Source organism: Caretta caretta, chromosome 6 (assembly GCF_965140235.1).
Source record: "Caretta caretta isolate rCarCar2 chromosome 6, rCarCar1.hap1, whole genome shotgun sequence".
In the NCBI taxonomy this organism is placed as follows: domain Eukaryota; kingdom Metazoa; phylum Chordata; order Testudines; family Cheloniidae; genus Caretta; species Caretta caretta.
The window spans coordinates 63,125,136-63,142,782 of record NC_134211.1 but is presented as its reverse complement, the minus strand read 5'-3'; the positions used below and the strand labels follow the sequence as shown (position 1 = coordinate 63,142,782).

The following is a 17,647-nucleotide window of genomic DNA, read 5'->3' as shown; positions in this document are numbered from 1 at the left end:
AAACAAACCCAGGCAGCAGAAGAATTGCATTAAGGAAAAGGCTGCAGCTGTGGATCAGCTGCTGGGGGGAGGCGGGGGAGGAGTTTAAGGGGGATCAGGAAGCAACGGAGTGTCTAACACCTCTCTCTGCTATGGCTGGCTAAAGAAAAATCATCATAACCATAACAAGGGGGGGGAGGGGAGAAGGCGGTGGGGGGGGGCGGTGGGGAGCAGCAGCAGAGGCAGCAGCATGAAGAGGAGATCTGGGCCGGGGGGCAGCATGAGGTCTGTGGTGGGCTTCTTGTCCCAGCGGGGCTTGCAGGGAGACCCGCTGCTCACCCAGGACTTTCAGAGGAGACGCCTGCGGGGCTGCAGAAACCTCTACAAGAAGGACCTACTGGGCCACTTCGGCTGTGTCAATGCCATTGAATTCTCCAACAATGGAGGCCAGTGGCTAGTCTCAGGTAAAGCAAACATCCTCCCCCCCCCCCGCCCCAGTCCTTGCCAGCCCCCCCGCGGCTATCTCGCCTCCCTCCCCACCCCAGCTCACCCGAGGAAAGGGGGGGATTGTGGTGGCGTTTCCAGTCCCCCCCCCCCACCCCCGCAAGGGGCGAGTGTTCCCCAAGGAGGGATCTAAAATGGTTGACAGGTTCGCATCCCATTTTTGTATTATTTTATTGGGGGGTGGGGCGTGAATCCCCAACAAAGTTTGCAGGAAAGTGTTTGGCACCGGGGGGGGCGGTACAGGGGGTTTCATGCGCTTGAAGGCGTGGGGAGCCAGCTGGGCTGAAATTGTCAGAGCCCGGTGACATGTCCCAGCGACCAGCCGGGGCTGGGGCGAGTCGGGAGGTGCAGTGGGGCGGGTCACTGACTGGGGAGGGCGGGGGGCTGCTGGGGGGCATGTACGCGCTGGGGGGGGGGGGGGGTTCCGGGGGGCAGCCCTGCCCTGGGTGGATTTGGGAGGCTCGGGTCGCTCCTGGGCCGCCGTTGAGGGGGATGGGGCCGCGGGGTGGATCTCCCCGCCGGCGGGTGGCGGTGCCCGTTCCTGGCTGCGGGGTGGCCGGCGCACGGGGCTGGGGTGCGGGCGCTGTCAGGTAGCAGGGGGGCCCGGCTTGAGGTCAACTGCTACCTGGGGGCGGGAGGGAGAGCGGCCTCGGGGCGCCGTGCCCGGGTCCCCCCGGGGCTGCCGCAGGTGCCTTCTCCCCTGCGGTGCTTCACGCCTCGCTCCCCTTCCGCGCGGAGGGGCAGGGAGCAAACTCCAGGCCGGGGCTTTGCTGGGAGCTGCAGGCCTCGCTCTCCTGGGCTCCTCTTAGCGACAGGCCGGGGAATCGATGGCCTATTCCGCCCAGGGGAGGGGAGGCCGGACCAGGCTCGCCCAGCGTCCAGATTGTCCCTGCTGGGGCTCGAGGTTGCAGTTCTCCGTACCTAGCCCGAGACTCCCAACCCGGGGGAGGGTCACAGCACCGCCTGGGGAGGGGATCCAGCGCCCGTCCGATGTAAGGAAAGGGCTGCCTGCAGCTCCCCTCCCCGAGCCAGGGGCCCCCGACTGCGGGGTGGATGGGAAGGGATCATGACCCTCCACTGAGAGCCAAGACCCTCCAGACTGGAGTGTATCACAGCCCCCCACCAAGGCCTTTCTCCCTGTGTGTGGGAGGGGGATACCAGCTTCCCTCCCACTCCAGACAGCCAAGCTTCCCAAAATGGGGACATGAGAGACAGGAGAGGAGTGTCACTTCCCCTTACTGACAGTCATGGTCTTCCAAACTGTGCGTGTGTGTATTGCAAAAGGTCCTCCACCCCATAGGGTTGGAAAAGGGGATTATACCTTTCCTCCAAAATAAAGGTCTGCCCTCCTCCAAAATGGGGTAAAGAGAGAAATTGACTTTTCCTGCCTCTCTGGCCTTCTGCTAGCAATAATCACATGTACTAATGGCACATCATGGGGATTTATGTCTCTTGCCGCCTTAGCTTTAAAAATGGATTCTCATTTGTAAGAGTCCTAACAAACTTGATGCAAACCAAACAGGAGAAATGTTCAGGATTTTGCCTGGGGGCTATCTGATATGCTGTGAACAGTAATTGGAGACACTGGGGGGGGGGGGGGGGGGGGGGAAGGGGCATAATGGGTGCTTTTTGCCTCGCCATAGTGTATTGTAGCAACACTTGTGCTTGCAAAACCCGATTTGACAGGGCTGAGTAAGAATCTTTTCCAGGCAAATGCCATCAACTGCTGCAGAAACTAATTAAAGGAAAAATTCTAGTCATAATGGTTAGAAAAGAAAACCTACATTTCCCTAGAGCTTGTCTACACAAGGAAATTTAGGAGCATAATTATACCGCTATAATACCATGGTAACGCCCCATGTGGACATTTATCCTGGAGTAAGAGTGTCCATGTGGCCAGTTATAGCAATATAGTTATGCTTGTAAATGTCTCTGTGTAGACAAGCCCTAAATCCACCTACAGCTCAAGTGCCTTTGCTGCTGCTCTTAGCTTTCCTAATCTGTGACAGACACACAAATGACCAGTGTGTTTTGCTGCTATTAAGAAGCATGTAGACAGCAGGAGAAACTGGCATGAATCGTGTTAGTTTCACATTGCTGCTGCTGCTTGGAAAAGCTTTCGGACATTGATTCCCACACTTTTTACTAAGGTGACCCACTAACTGCATTTTGTCTGTTTTTTTTTTTTTTACTACTCACCATTACATATATGCACCCTTCACCCTGGCATCATAATCCTAATCATGGCCTGGTGAGGAGGAACCCAAAGGGATGGGGTGCATTGGAGGGTGAGCCCACCCCGCATTCACGCCAAAGCAGTGGCTCCTGCCCTGCGGGGCTGGGCCTGGCTCCCCACTGTAGTTATTGTGATCTGGCGCATGGACTTTCAACACTAATCCAGGCTTTGTCTACACTAGCACTTTTGTTGGTCAGGGGTATGAAGAAAACACCCCCCCTTGACCGACATAAGTTTCATTGACAAAAGTGCTGCCGCTACGTTGGCAGGAGAGTGTTTCCTGCTGCCATAGCTACTGCCACTCATTGGTTTAATTATGCCAGGGGGAGAGCTCTCTCCAACTGGCATAGAGCAGCTACACAAGAGACCTTGCAGAGGTGCAGCTGTAAGGTCCATAGTGTAGACATAGCCTTAGATTTGGCCATCTGCCCCTCTGCCATGGGATACCTGGGCCAAATTTGAGTGAGTGGTGTTGCAATGCCGGGAGCTGGACCCAGCACTGCGGGACAGGAACCACTGCTGTGGGGTGAATGCAAGGCAGGCTAACTGTCCAACGCACCTCCCTTCCACACTGGGCCAGGGAAAGTGTATGTTTGCCTCGGGCAGGGCCTAGTGAATGGTTAAGCCATCCCTGGATGTGACAACCCTTCTGGAACCTCTCTGTGACCCAGTGGTCTGTCGGGACCCACCGTTTGGGAAACATTGCCTTAGGAGCCCCTTCAGTCTTGTGATGGAATTGATGCAGTTACCTCAGTGTGTATCCACTTCCTAGATAGGGCTTCTCTCTACTGAATATCTGCAGATTCATAGGAAAGGAGAGGAATTCCCCATCTACAGTGTTAATAAAATTCACAGGAAGGAATATCCTCTCTTGCACATCTGTGGTCTACAGGAGATGCACTTCCCTTCTGTAGAGTTTAGGAGGTATATATCAATGGAGCTGTATTCTTTCAGATCTCAGGAAATCACAAGGAAAAAAATACTAACATTGTAATACATTTAAAAAAACAAAATCATAACTGAATTTTGTGACTCTAATGGTTGAGGTTTCTTACTAGAAACTCAGATATTAGGAATTAGGAGAATTTACACTGTGTACTTAACTACCTTAACTTTGGCTTTGTATCGATAGTCTGAATTTCTCATTTTCTCTGGGTATCATAGCCATTTGTTGCAAACTGTTTCCCCTTATCAGTGACCACAAAATTGAGAGTAAAAAAAACAAAAACGAGGAGTCCTTGTGGCACCTTAGAGACTAATTAATTTATTTGGGCATAAGCTTTCATGGGCTAGAACCCACTTCATCAGATGTATGAAATAAAAGATATAGGAGCAGGTATAAATACATGAAAGGATGTGGGTTGCTTTACCAAGTGTTAGGTCAGTCTAATGAGATAAATCAATTAACAGCAGGATACCAAGGGAGGAGAAATAACTTTTGAAGTGGTAAGAGAGTGCCCATTACAGACCGTTGACAAGAAGGTGTAAGTAACAGTAGGGCGAAATTAGTATTGGGGAAATTAAGTTTAGGTTTTGTAATGACCCAACCACTCCCAGTCTTTATTCAGTCCTAAACTGATGGTATCTAGTTTGCAAATTAATTCCAGTTCTGCAGCTTCACGTTGGAGTCTGTTTTTGAAGTTTTTGTGTTGAAGAATTGCCACTTCGAGGTCTGTTATTGAGTGACCAGAGAGATTGAAGTGTTCTACTTGTTTTTGAACGTTATGATTTTTTATGCCAGATTTGTGTCCATTTATTCTTTTGTGTAGAGACTGTCTGGTTTGGCCAATGTACATGGCAGAGGGGCATTGCTGGCACATGATGGCATATATCACAATGGTAGATGTGCAGGTCTGCTCCTGTATCTTTTACTTCATACATCTGATGAAGTGGGTTCTAGCCCATGAAAGCTTCTGCCCAAATCAATTTGTTAGTCTGTAAGGTGCCACAAGGACTCCTCATGTGGGTTTTTTTTTTTTGCTGATACAGACTAACACGGCTATCACTGAAATCTGAAAATCGAGAGTGTTTTGCATTATAGGGTAATGGCAGACAGGTGCTTAGTTGCTCATTTAAGAATTAGGTGTTTAAAAGGCAGAAGCATTATGGATTCCCCATTAAATTCAATACCCTTAAAAAGTACAGACTTTATTAAAGCTAAACCAAAAAGAGCCTGATTATTTTTAAAGGTTTCAGAGTAACAGCCGTGTTAGTCTGTATTCGCAAAAAGAAAAGGAGTACTTGTGGCACCTTACAGACTAACCAATTTATTTGAGCATGAGCTTTCGTAAGCTACAGCTGAAGTGAGCTGTAGCTCACGAAAGCTCATGCTCAAATAAATTGGTTAGTCTCTAAGGTGCCACAAGTACTCCTATTATTTTTAAAGGCATTTTTAATGTTTAAACTATGAACAGCAGAAGAGGCAGGCAATGACATTCATTGGGGAGAAGGACTCCAATGAAAGCTAAGGGAAGGTTAGGCTAGCTGGGACACTGCTCTGTCAAAACAGTCGGGATGCTGAGGCAGGGATGAAGTAGGGGAGATGCTTACTAAGCCCATAGTAGCCTGGGAATGTGAGCAGAGGAATACAAACAGTTTCCCAGTTGCACAATTTTACTGTCTTGATATAATTATTCTAGTGCTCCGGTCATTATAGTCTCAGAGTAACAGCCGTGTTAGTCTGTATTCGCAAAAAGAAAAGGAGTACTTGTGGCACCTTAGAGACTAACCAATTTATTTGAGCATGAGCTTTCGTGAGCTACAGCTCACTTCATCGGATGCATACCGTGGAAACTGCAGCAGACTTTATATACACACAGAGAATATGAAACAATACCTCCTCCCACCCCACTGTCCTGCTGGTAATAGCTTATCTAAAGTGATCATCAAGTTGGGCCATTTCCAGCACAAATCCAGGTTTTCTCGCCCTCCACCCCCCCACACAAATTCACTCTCCTGCTGGTGATAGCCCCCAGTGTGGACAGGCCTTTGTCACCAATAAATTTTAAAATAGGATTTCAGTGTACCATCCTAATGTTGATATTTTACATCTTAATTAAAAATTTGATCAACGTTGGTCCTGTGTATCAGATCTCACCTGGATAAATCCAGTAAAGTAAGTTCTCTCATTTTAATATTTTTATTGGTGCTACAAAGTGTCAAAAGAAGTTGAGTTTCTTGAACCTTGGTGAGGAATCCTCCCCCCCCCCCGCTTTTTTTTAGGGTGTCTACATTTGGGAGCTCCTTGTCTAATTCACTTCAAATGTGATAGAAAATTTCTAGCGAGGCTCTAAGCCTAACCCATCAGTCTTGAGGTTCTTACTCTTTCTGTTGTGGATTCCTTAATTGTAAAATTGATACTGGCACTTCAGAGAGAGACACTGACGTTTAGGGGGCAGAAGTAGGAGAAGAAAGGAGACTGGAAGGGAGGAAGTAGAAAATACAATGTATAAGGAGAGAGCGAGAGATGTAAGTGGGGGATAGAGGAAAGGAAAGGAGGAGACAAACCCTGAAGACCACCACTTAGTCTATGTCCATGTGGCCCTGCAGTTTGGAGGGAATGAATTGCAGCGCATATGGATTAAATTAATGCTAACTAAGTACCTTTTAATTTGTGCCTGCAGCGTAACACATAGGGGAGTTACAGCACAGCATGCAAGCATACTGTAGCTCGAACTGTGAGGCCATATAGGCAAGCCCTTGCGACAAGATACATCATGATTTACAGTAGGAAAGACAATGAAAAATAGAATGACACTAGGAAGGGAAAGGCCTCACAAATAAGGAAGAGAGGTAAGTAAGGGTGGCTGAATGCTATTCAGTGAAATTAGTTGAGGGATTTGGGAAAAAAAAAAACACCTTCCTCTGTAGCTCATCAGATATTATTTGGTAGATATATTATTGGACCAATAAATGTGAAAGTTTTCAAGCTTATTCAACAGTTTTTTTTTTTCCTACTTTTCCACAGCCTTGAGAGCAAGTTACATTACAAAAAAAATTGAGGTTGATTGACTATGTGTAAGAGTTAAGTATAGCACACAGTAAATTATACTCAACTATTTGATTCCTTTAAATTACAGGGGTGAGGTTTCTGGAGGGTGTGGCTTTAAAGAGGTGATGTGGTAGAGGAATCCTAACTAATGAACTTTTATTCTTGGGCTAGTAGGTGTTACATAATGTGTTTTCAAGCCTTGCTTTTTGGTATGTTTTCTTGTTCGTGCATTTACCCATCTCCCCCCATGCATCCCTGTTATCTTTGATAAACACAAGTATGTGTTTATCAATGCCTCCTAGTTTCTTCTGGTTTAAACTGCATCACCAAGAGAATTTCTGGAGGGTATTATGGTCCTAGGTTTCCTTAATCTTTGTATACATTTTTCTGCTCTTTTTTCCCACTCTGCTGCTCTTCCCCACACAAAATAATATTTAAGTGACCTGCCTATGATTGTAAGTTTTAATTAGAAGCTTGTAGGGATGAGAGAGAGAGAGAGTTTGGTAATGCACCTCTAATTCTGTTGCCAGGCAAGTCCGAAGGAGTGTGGATCAGAAGCAGGGTAATGAGATGACCTTAGCAACAACACTAGAGAAGTATTACCTCTTTCTGTTAGGGGAATCGTGTTACTAAGTACATTTAAAAAGGGCCACGTGCAGTCCTGGCATAAAAGTGCATGCAATTCCCTTGCAAATGTGGGGACACTCCGCTCTAGATGGTTGGTCAATAGGTTTTGGCAATTGGGGTTGGGGGTGTCACCTCTCTGGGGCACTGGTTCCTCAATGATTGGTCCTGGTGTATACCAGAAGTAGAGAGGCTCAGGGAGCTCACTTAGGCTTTGTATACATTAGAGGAACTCTGTGTGAAGAGCTGCTTAGTCCTTCCTAGCATGCTTGTATAATATTTGTGTGTCCATACATAAGTGATCCAGATGGTTTACAATGCCTAACAAATATTGTTGAGAGTAGATTTGCTTTCAGCAAGGCTAAATACTGGGTCAGTCTGTATCATTTTAGGGCTAGTGTGAACAGTACTGAAACATTTTAAGTTTCTGCTACTGTCCCAAGGTGGACTTTCATCTCCCAGAATCCATAGTGTTGAGACCTGTTGGATAGCAACCCACTCAGAAGGCATCAGCTGAAGCAGTTCAGGGAAGCACAAATGTGTATGTGGGGCAAAACTGCAGTGGTTCAGTATGGCTAATGTGAAGGCAGTGAATGGTTTCTGGTTAAACTTATGGCCCTGCAATTCTGCTAGGAAAGGGTTAAATTACTAGTGTAGCTGCTACCTTAGTATAACACCTTTTGAGTAGGGTACAGGAATGCTACCTACCCCTCTCCCAAGTGCTAGAATCACTGCAGCCTTAGAGTAAGGAGAACATACTGACTGATGTGGGGGTTTTGTTTTATACTGTAGATATAGAGGAATTGGGATTGTAGGGAAGGGTGATCACTTCCCAGGTTGTCCTGGAGGTAGATTTTTCTTTAGCATATTTCTCTACGTGGCTGACAGCTTCATATGGGAGGCTGAGGCAAGAAGCCAGAGTTTGACCCCTAATGATTAAAGGCCCTTGTCCTCATTGACGACTAAATTACTTGGCAAGTTTAAAGCCTTTAAAATGTGATTCCATCTGAAAAGTGACTAAAAATGGGATTGTGGAGTTTCATGCTCAATTTGCAATTTTCAAACCGCCAATCTTGCAAACATAACCCAGGATCTGTGAGTTTAACTGAGTTCTTCCCATTTTGCACATCATTACTATTAATAAAGGTTTGGCAGTCCAAATTAGGCCTCTGGCACCTGTTCAATGTCTCTGTCTACAGTGGCACAGGTATAACTGATTGGGATTTTAGTTTTGTTACATTGGATTTCCCTTACTCCTTGTGGATCTTAGCTGTACTGGTTCAGCAAGTGCTGATATGACCAAAATGCTGTAAACACTTGGGTACTAATTTAAACTAAATAGATGGGGTATCTGAATACCCTCAAGGAGAGAAGTTCTGTTGAGAATGAATATGCTATCTTGATATAGTTACTTCTATGAGTAAAACTACACTTCAGGCCAAGAGACCTCTGATTTCTCAGAGTAAGGAAAGTAGATGCAACGTTTTAAGAGGAGGAGTCATTATGTACCGTTCTATGACTCCTCTTCTCATTCCAAAGCAGCTTTACAGGTGCAGTACAAGTGTCGCCATTCGTTCCTGTCCATGGCTCATTCGCCCATTAAGTCCAGCCTGATCATGTCCCTGCATGCGGTGTCCCACCATCTAGGTGGTAGTTAGCCTCTAGGTCAGACTGACCTCTGTTGTGTTTGCATTATTTTCTTTGGCATCCTGTCATCTGTTTGTCTTCTACGCTCTTCCCCACCATTGTAATATTTTCTATTGCAGTCAATCCAGTACCATGATTTCTCATCTGCTCTCCTCCTAACTTTATTTTCTTAAAATCATTCCACTTTACACCTGCCATCTTCTGAAGAATTTTCATCTCACCTCTCTCCAGCCTTCTGATAATAGTTTCATTTAATGCAGCTGCTTCTGGACCATAGAGTAATACTGGTAATACTCTGGTTTGATGAATTATCACTTTGATACCAAATATACTGTTATCAGTTCATGATTTCAACAATTTCTGTGCAGCACTTGTAGCTAAAGTATATCTCTGTTTAACCTCTTCCTTGATGGAACCATCAGCACTCATCAAGCTTCCTAGGTACATGTGTGATTTTTACTTGTTCTGCAACTTCACCACAGCTGCATTTCAATGCTTTATGTATTGTCCCTTTTCCAAAATTAAAACCCTTTCATCTTAGCATTTATTGTAACTCTAAATTGACTACACCAATTTTCCAAAGTAGCAAAGAGTATACTCACTAATTCAAACATCTTTGCCAGTTGTATGATGTCCTCTGAATAAGTAAAGCGCTTAACTCTAGATTAGAGTACCATACCCTCCAACTTGTTTACCATTCTTGACATCCAATTTAAGAACATAGACTCCTAGATATTAAGGTCAGGAGGGACCATTATGATCATCTAGTCGGACCTCCTGCACAATGCAGGCCACAGAATCTTACCCACCCACTCCTGCAATAAACCTCTCACCTATGTCTGAGCTATTGAAGTCCTTAAATCATGGTTTAAAGACTTCAAGGTGCAGAGAATCCTCCAGCAATCCCCATGCTACAGAGGAAGGTGAAAAAAACCCCAGGGTCTCTTCCAATCTGCCCTGGAGGAAAATTCCTTCCCAACCCCAAATATGGCGATCAGCTGAACCCTGAGCATGTGGGCAAGATTCACCAGCCAGATATCCAGGAAAGAATTCTCCATAGTAACTCAGATCCCACCCCATCTAACATCCCATCACAGGCTATTGGGCCTATTTACCATGAATAGTTAAAGATCAATTAATTGCCAAAATCATGTTATCCCATCATACCATCTCCTCCATAAACTTATTGAGTTTAGTCTTGAAGCCAGATAGGTCTTTTGCCCCCACTGCTTCTCTTGGAAGGCTATTCCAGAACTTCACTCCTCTGATGGTTAGAAACCTTCATCTAATTTCAAGTCTAAACTTCCCGATGGCCAGTTTATATCCATTTGTTCTTGTGTCCACATTAGTACTGAGCTTAAATAATTCCTCTCCCTCTCTGCTCTCTATAAATATATCAGAGGGATAAATAGCAATCATATCTCCCCTCAACCTTCTTTTGGTTAAGCTAAGCAAGTCAAGCTCTTTGAGTCTCCTTTCGTAAGACAGGTTTTCCATTCCTTGGATCATCCTAGTAGCCCTTTTCTATACCTGTTCCAGTTTGAATTCATCCTTCTTAAACATGGGAGACCAGAACTGCACACAGTATTCCAGATGAGGTCTCACCAGTGCCTTGTATAACAGTACTAACACCTCCTTATCTCTACTGGAAATACCTCGCCTGATGCATCCCAAATCTGCATTAGCTTTTTTCATGGCCATGTCACATTGGCGGCTCATAGTCATCCTGTGGTCAACCAATACGCCAAGGTCCTTCTCTTCCGTTACTTCTAATTGATGCATCCCCAGCTTATAACTAAAATTCTTGTTGTTAATCCCTAAATGCATGACCTTACACTTCTCACTATTAAATTTCATCCTATTACTATTACTCCAGTTTACAAAGTCATCCAGATGCTCCTGTATGATATCCCAGTCCGTCTCTAAATTGGCAGTACCTCCCAGCTTTGTATCATCCGCAAACTTTATTAGCCCACTCCTACTTTTTGTGCTGAAGTCAGTAATAAAAAGATTAAATAAGATTGGTCCCCAAATCGATCCCTGAGGAACTCCACTGGTAACCTCCCTCCAGTCTGACCCGCTGTAGTCTTCCTTTTAACCAATTCCTTATCCACCTTTCAATTTTCATATTGATCCCCATCTTTTCCAATTAAACTAATAATTCCCCATGTGGCACCGTATCAAATGCCTTACTGAAATCTAGGTAAATTAGATCCACTGCATTTCCTTTGTCTAAAATATCTGTTACTTTCTCAAAGAAGGAGACCAGGTTGGTTTGGCACGATCTACCTTCTGTAAAACCATGTTGTATTTTGTCCCATTTACCATTGACCTCAATGTCCTTAACTACTTTCTCCTTCAAAATTTTTTCCAAGACCTTGCATACTATAGATGTCAAACTAACAGGCCTGTGGTTACCTGGATCACGTTTTTTCCTTTCTTAAAAATAGGAACTATGATGAAAAGCGATGGGGATTCCATGCCACCTTGTCTTACCCTAAACTTTGACTTGAACCAGTTGCTTAATTTTCCACCAAATCTTATGGCACAGCAGGAGTCTCAGTACATAATTTTCTTTTACAATTGCAGTTACCCTATCTGGAACTCCATTTGATTTTACTACTTTTCTTAATGCTTTCGTCCAAATCAAATCAAATGCCTTCTTCAAGTTGATTGGAAAAAAAGCAAACATCTCTAATCCCCATTCTCACTTCTTTTTTTCCTGTGAACTCCGAGTGTGAATATCTTGATCAGTGTAACTTTGGCCTGGTTTGAAATCTCATTGTTGTGTGCCTACTAGTTTCTCTAAAACTGGACTTGTTCTGTTGAAAATTACTTTCATTATTATTTTTCCCTGATTAAAGGCAATAGCTGTACCAATCCTGAAGAAAGGATATCCTGCTGATGCAAATAATATAGAGGTCTAAGTTTATTATCAGTACCGGGAAAAATCATGATACAAGTAATTGTCAACAGATTATGACTCAATGGATTTTTTTTTTTATTAAATAAAACTTCAGAACCATTCCTTTTCTGTCTGAGAAATGGCATAGCAAATATCAACTCAGAAGGAATTTAATTAAAAACAATTTACATGGGTCATTCAAATCTTGTCTCTAATGCTACCATGACACTGTAAAGCACTGCCATTCGTACACCTACTAGTTATTCTAACCACCATTTTAGATGGGATGGGGTCAGTAACACACAAACTCCACATTTTAGCTTCCTCTGTGCTGCCCCTCCATCCATCCAGCTGTGCCACCATAGGTTCTTCTGGACTTAAACTTTGGTAGTGGGAGTCCCAGTCCAGCGGGAGTGGGACTCTTGGACTTTCTTGTAGTGAGCCATGAGAGATTTGCCTTCAGAGAGGAGCTACAAGCTGTACTTCTCAGGCAACTTTACCTGTGAATCTAAAATCCCTTTGCCTTCTTCCACCATGTCCTAGAGAAAGGATGGTCCAGTGGGTAAGGTGCTAGCCTATGATTCAGAGACCTGGACTCAGTGCCTGGTTCTGCCAAAGACTTTGTGTGATTGTGGGCAAATTTCTTAGGCCTTGTCTACACTAGAAAGGGTTTGTGGGTATATTTTTGCTAATAAATGTTCCTAGTGGAGATACAACTTATACTGCCAAAAGAGTTCTCTTGCTGGTATAGCTTGTAACAGCTTCCCGAATGAAATAAGCTCTACAGCAAAATGACTCTTTTGGCAGTATAGCTGCATCTACACTAGGGCATTTGCAGGTGTAGAGATGCTGGTTAGGTGCACTGTTATTGTTTCTACCCTTCCCCTCTTCTCTGCCAGCTGGCATAACTATATGCCAGCAAAATTTTTCATTGTAGACTAGGCCTTAGTCTTTCATTGCTTCAGTCCCCATCCGTAAAATAGGGAATTGCTATTATCTCCACCTTACAGGGTTGGTATGAGGATAAGTATTTATTAAAGATAATGAGATGCTCAGATGGTGTCATAATGGAGTAGCCATATAAATACCTAAGATATTGGCAGTATGGAGGAGTTGCACCTTTTTCCTGAGAAGTGGAGCTTGTAGTTGTACAATGGAGGTATGGCCTCCAAGGGACATGCTGGCTGCCCTTCACGCAGCTCGCATTGGCTTGGAGCAGCAAACCGCAGCCAGTGGGAGCTGCGATCTGCCGAACCTGTGGACACAGCAGGTAAACAAACCAATCCGACCCACCAGGGGCTTTCCCTGAACAAGCAGTGGACTGGCTTGGAGAACCACTGCCATAGGAGGTAATCCATACTCTCTGTACCAAACTTTAGCTGGTCTGCAAGTGGCTGTGGATGAGGTTTGCAGAGGAGTGTTACATATGTCTAGGAGGCATAAAAGGGAGCTGCTGGGGACAGGAACCTATTAAAGAGAAGGGGATGTATAGAGGCGACAGGGAGAGGGAATTCATGTTGAACTCTCAGTACTTGAAAGTGTTAAATTGTAGCATGGATAAGACTCTTTCCCATCCAAATTGTACTTCCTCCTCTTCCGAACGCATGCACTAAATGTACAAAGTACTGCAGCAGGGAAGCCCTGCTGTGCAATGCTTATGCTTGCTTGAGTAACCTTCATAACTTCTGTCAGAGCCGGACTGAATGTCTGTTGGAAGTCAAAGGGAATTTATTTTACAGATGAGCTTCCTGAGTGTCCCTGGATATTGTGTCGTTCAGACGGTAAAATGTGAACTGAGGTGGATGGGGGGAGGGGGGTGGGAATGCAAATGTTGCCTTACCTGGTGATTTCCTTAACTCTTAAAGATTTCATTGACAGGAAATGCACTTTTACAGCATTAACAGAGTTTGTGTGAATCATAGTTGATTGTAGTCACATTTGAGAACTAGGAGCATTTGGGTAATGTAGACCTGTGGCTGGTGGTTTTACAGTCTTATGTTGTTCCCATAATAGAATATTAAATTATATTTTGACTCTACAAAAAGCCCTCTTACAATGTGCATCTCAAGAAATATCTGATAGAAATAACGGTAATGTTGCTGATCACCTCCCCTACATATTGAAGGCTTGAGCCTAAACTGTTGGTGTTGCTGGGTGGTGACAACTAAAAGACATGATTGTCATAAACGGGTTGATATTTTGACAATAACTCTGATCTCTGAAAAGTAACCAGTTAAAAGTGTCAGTGTCTGCCAGGTTTCTTCACCTTAAAGACTTCATTTAATGTATTTCAATGGCCGCCTCTTGCATTTCTCTAAAACCTTCACTTTTATTAATTACTCACTCATCTAAAACAGCTGGAGTGTACATGTGAACTTCCTGTGCCACATTTCCAGCCAGCAAGAAAACCAAGCACACATCGGTTTCCAATAAACTGAAGTTCATTTATAATTAATCTGGACATGTCACTTATTTGGCATCTCTATTCCTAGTGATCATTGAACACATTACAAGTGTATCATATATCATCAGTTTGCACTGTACAGTACAAAAATAGGGGAAGGGTGTGACGTTGCACTCTATGATTTTATAAAAAATATGCTAATGAGTGTGAATATAGTGTAACTGGAATATGCTTCATGCAAAAGGTCTCTTGTATGGTATCATTACAAAGCTTATAATCTACTGAGTGTGGTCATCCTATTTGTATAAATGTATCACTCTTGTATCTGAAACTAGAAATATGAAATATAACTCTGAGGTCCTATTGTAGTTATGCAAAGTGTGGGCCATTAATGGTGGTTTGGAATCCTAATGGCTCCCATTAACCAGGACAATTACCTGTAGATGGCTCTGTTTTACTTGTAAGTCTTCCTGTGTACCTGTGGGCTGGGTAATGAAGTCTTACAGTGACATGTGATCATGTCACCTGAACTGGAATCCATCTTTAACCTGGTGCTGTTCCATTGAGAAGGCAGGGTGGGAACCCGGAGGGATAAAGGTTCCCGCCTTATGCAAAAGATATATAAGTGGGTGGAACAGAACAAAGGGGGCAGCCATCATGAGAAATCCCTTAGCTACCACCTGAGCTAGAACAAGGGGCTGTACCAGGGGAAAGGATTGTGCCCAGACTAGGAAGGTGCCCAGTCTGTGAAAGAAACTTATTGAAACATCTCTGAGGATGAGATTTTATCTGTATTCAGTTTTATTACTGTACTAGACTTAGACTTGCGTGTTTTTATTTTATTTTGCTTGGTAAGTCACTCTGTTCTGTCTGTTACTTCCTAGAACCACTTAAATCCTACTTTCTGTATTTAATAAAATCACTTTTTTTACTTATTAATTAACCCAGAGTATGTATTAATACCTGGGAGGGCAAACAGCTGTGCATATCTCTCTATCAGTGTTACAGAGGGCAGACAATTTATGAGTTTACCCTGTGTAAGCTTTATACAGGGTAAAACGGATTTATTTGGGGTTTGGACCCCATGGGAAGTTGGGCATCTGCGTGTTAAAGACAGGAACACTTCTTAAGTTGCTTTCAGTTAAGTCTTCAGCTTTGGGGCACATGGTTCAGACCCTGGGTCTGTGTTGGAGCAGAATGGCGTGTCTGGCTCCACAAGACGGAGTGCTGGAGTCCCAAGCTGGCAGGGAAAGCAGGGGCAGTAGTAGTCTTGGCACATCAGTTGGCAGCCCCAAGGGGGTTTCTGTGATCCAACCCATCACAAAGGGATGGTCCCTGTCCCAAGGAATTTATTGTATAAGAAGTGTTTGAATACTGCTGTGCTGTGTGTTAACAGATTTTAGAAGGATTGCCTTAAGACACTTCACTTAGCTAAAAGAAAAGGAGTACTTGTGGCACCTTAGAGACTAACCAATTTATTTGAGCATGAGCTTTCGTGAGCCACAGCTCATGCTCAAATAAATTGGTTAGTCTCTAAGGTGCCACAAGTACTCCTTTTCTTTTTGCGAATACAGACTAACACGGCTGTTCCTCTGAAACCGTTCACTTAGCTAAGAAACTGGTAACTAAAAGCACATTCAGTATAACTCAATTCCATGAAACAATTTCCTTCTGTTACTAAAAAAGTTTTGACAAATCTGATTTAACCTTTTTTATTGTGGGGGGGTGGTTGTTTTTTGTGTGTGTTGTGGTTTTTTTTTTTTAAACTCTATGCATTTGACTTTGGTTTGATTTTATTATCCAAGTAATCAGCTTCACTTTGGTTGTAGTCAGTTTCACTTTTGGCCCATACAGTGGCCCAAGCTTGCTGTGTTTTGGGCTTCCAGTTGTGCAAGGAAATGTTAAAATGTTTTAACTGAAACTTTTCTCTATGTAATGACTCTTCTAATCTCCAATATAACTTGTTGTTCACATATAAAAATCACCAACTAAATTTATTTGAGCCTAACTTGTTTGGCTGTTCCTTTAAAAAACACTTTCTTATCCAAATATTCAAACATGTGCTTTTTCATAAGCACTCCACATTCGAAGGGCATTGTCAAATGTTATTCTGCCTAAGTCTAATCACTGTTTGTTTTTAGAAGCTTGAAAATCAGCTAATATTTCCTTTCCAACTCTTGCCTTATCTGTCTAGCAAATATTTGAGTATATTTTATGGATGGCTTACTGCCTTTCAAAATGGTGACCAGGTAAATGGTGAAAAGTACAAAGAGCTGCAAATTAAAAAAAAAAAAAAAAGGATTTAAGCCCATATTGCTCTGTGGATTGCCACTATCAACCAGCCTGTGACAGGTATTCACCACAGAAATACATTTTTTTTTTTCTAAACCCTTTACAAATCTTTAATTTAAGAGTAGGTTGAGAGGGCATTCTGTTGCATCTGTATTAAAATCTTGATACTTAGCACCCTGTCCTGTAGCCAGCCCAATTTATGGGAGGTTCTTTTGGTCCCTGCAGGTTGATGGTGTCTGTATATGCTGAAAGAATGTTTGTTTGTTTTTGTTGTTTTCAAAAAGAAAGTATTTAATCTTTTAGATTTAACCTACTGTCTTTTCTGCTTTTCATAAACGATAACCAAATGTCCAGGTGTTATCTCTTGATGTGAATAATTTTCTTGGTAACTATTAACATATCCAAACCAATGGGGGTGGAAGGGTGGATCGGGGTGTGTGGTAAACCAATCTGCATCCCAACAAAGCCTGTGTGAATGTTGACAGTATTAAATATCTTCCTTCTCTCTTCCATTGGCTTACATTTAGTTCAGTCTGTCACACAGGCTTCCTTTCCTTATTTTGTAGGAGGGGATGACCGCCGGGTCCTGCTTTGGCATATGGAACAAGCCATCCACTCCAGAGTCAAACCAGTGCAGCTGAAAGGGGAGCATCATTCTAACATCTTCTGCCTAGCTTTCAACAGTGGTAACACAAAAGTGTTCTCTGGAGGTAAGGAAGGAAAACAAACCTGATTTAAGGAGACTGGATTATAAACTCTTTAGAATAAAAACAATAAGCCAGGTCCTATCCCACACAAAGACTCATTGGCCTCCACAGAACTGCTCTAAATTGGCCCCCGAGGAGCCCCCTAAAATGGGAAAAATTTCTGGATGTTGCTGAGGTGGCATAGTCTGCTCTGTGCCATTGCTCCTGACCCTCCCCCAACCTGGCAAAGGAAGCCTAGCACTCTGAGGCTTCTGGAAGATATCACTGGATCCAGATCAGCCTTTGGAGATTGAAGAAGTGGATAGGTGGCTAAAAGCCACCTTTGCCCTTCCTTGAGCTCTGGCTCAGCTAAGGAGCA

The 17,647-nt window shown here is 43.7% G+C and overlaps 1 protein-coding gene across 1 annotated transcript in view; it reads left to right on the top strand.

Annotated features, from left to right (window-relative positions):
- The first annotated feature begins 202 nt into the window (after positions 1 to 202).
- DCAF5 (DDB1 and CUL4 associated factor 5) overlaps positions 203 to 17,647 on the top strand; it is a 108,658-nt gene continuing 91,213 nt past the window's right edge. The window contains exons 1-2 of the mRNA XM_048852276.2: positions 203 to 443; positions 17,149 to 17,292. Of these exons, the coding sequence (XP_048708233.1) occupies positions 230 to 443; positions 17,149 to 17,292 (358 nt within the window). The 5' untranslated portion in view covers positions 203 to 229. The remainder of the gene's footprint in view (positions 444 to 17,148; positions 17,293 to 17,647) is intronic.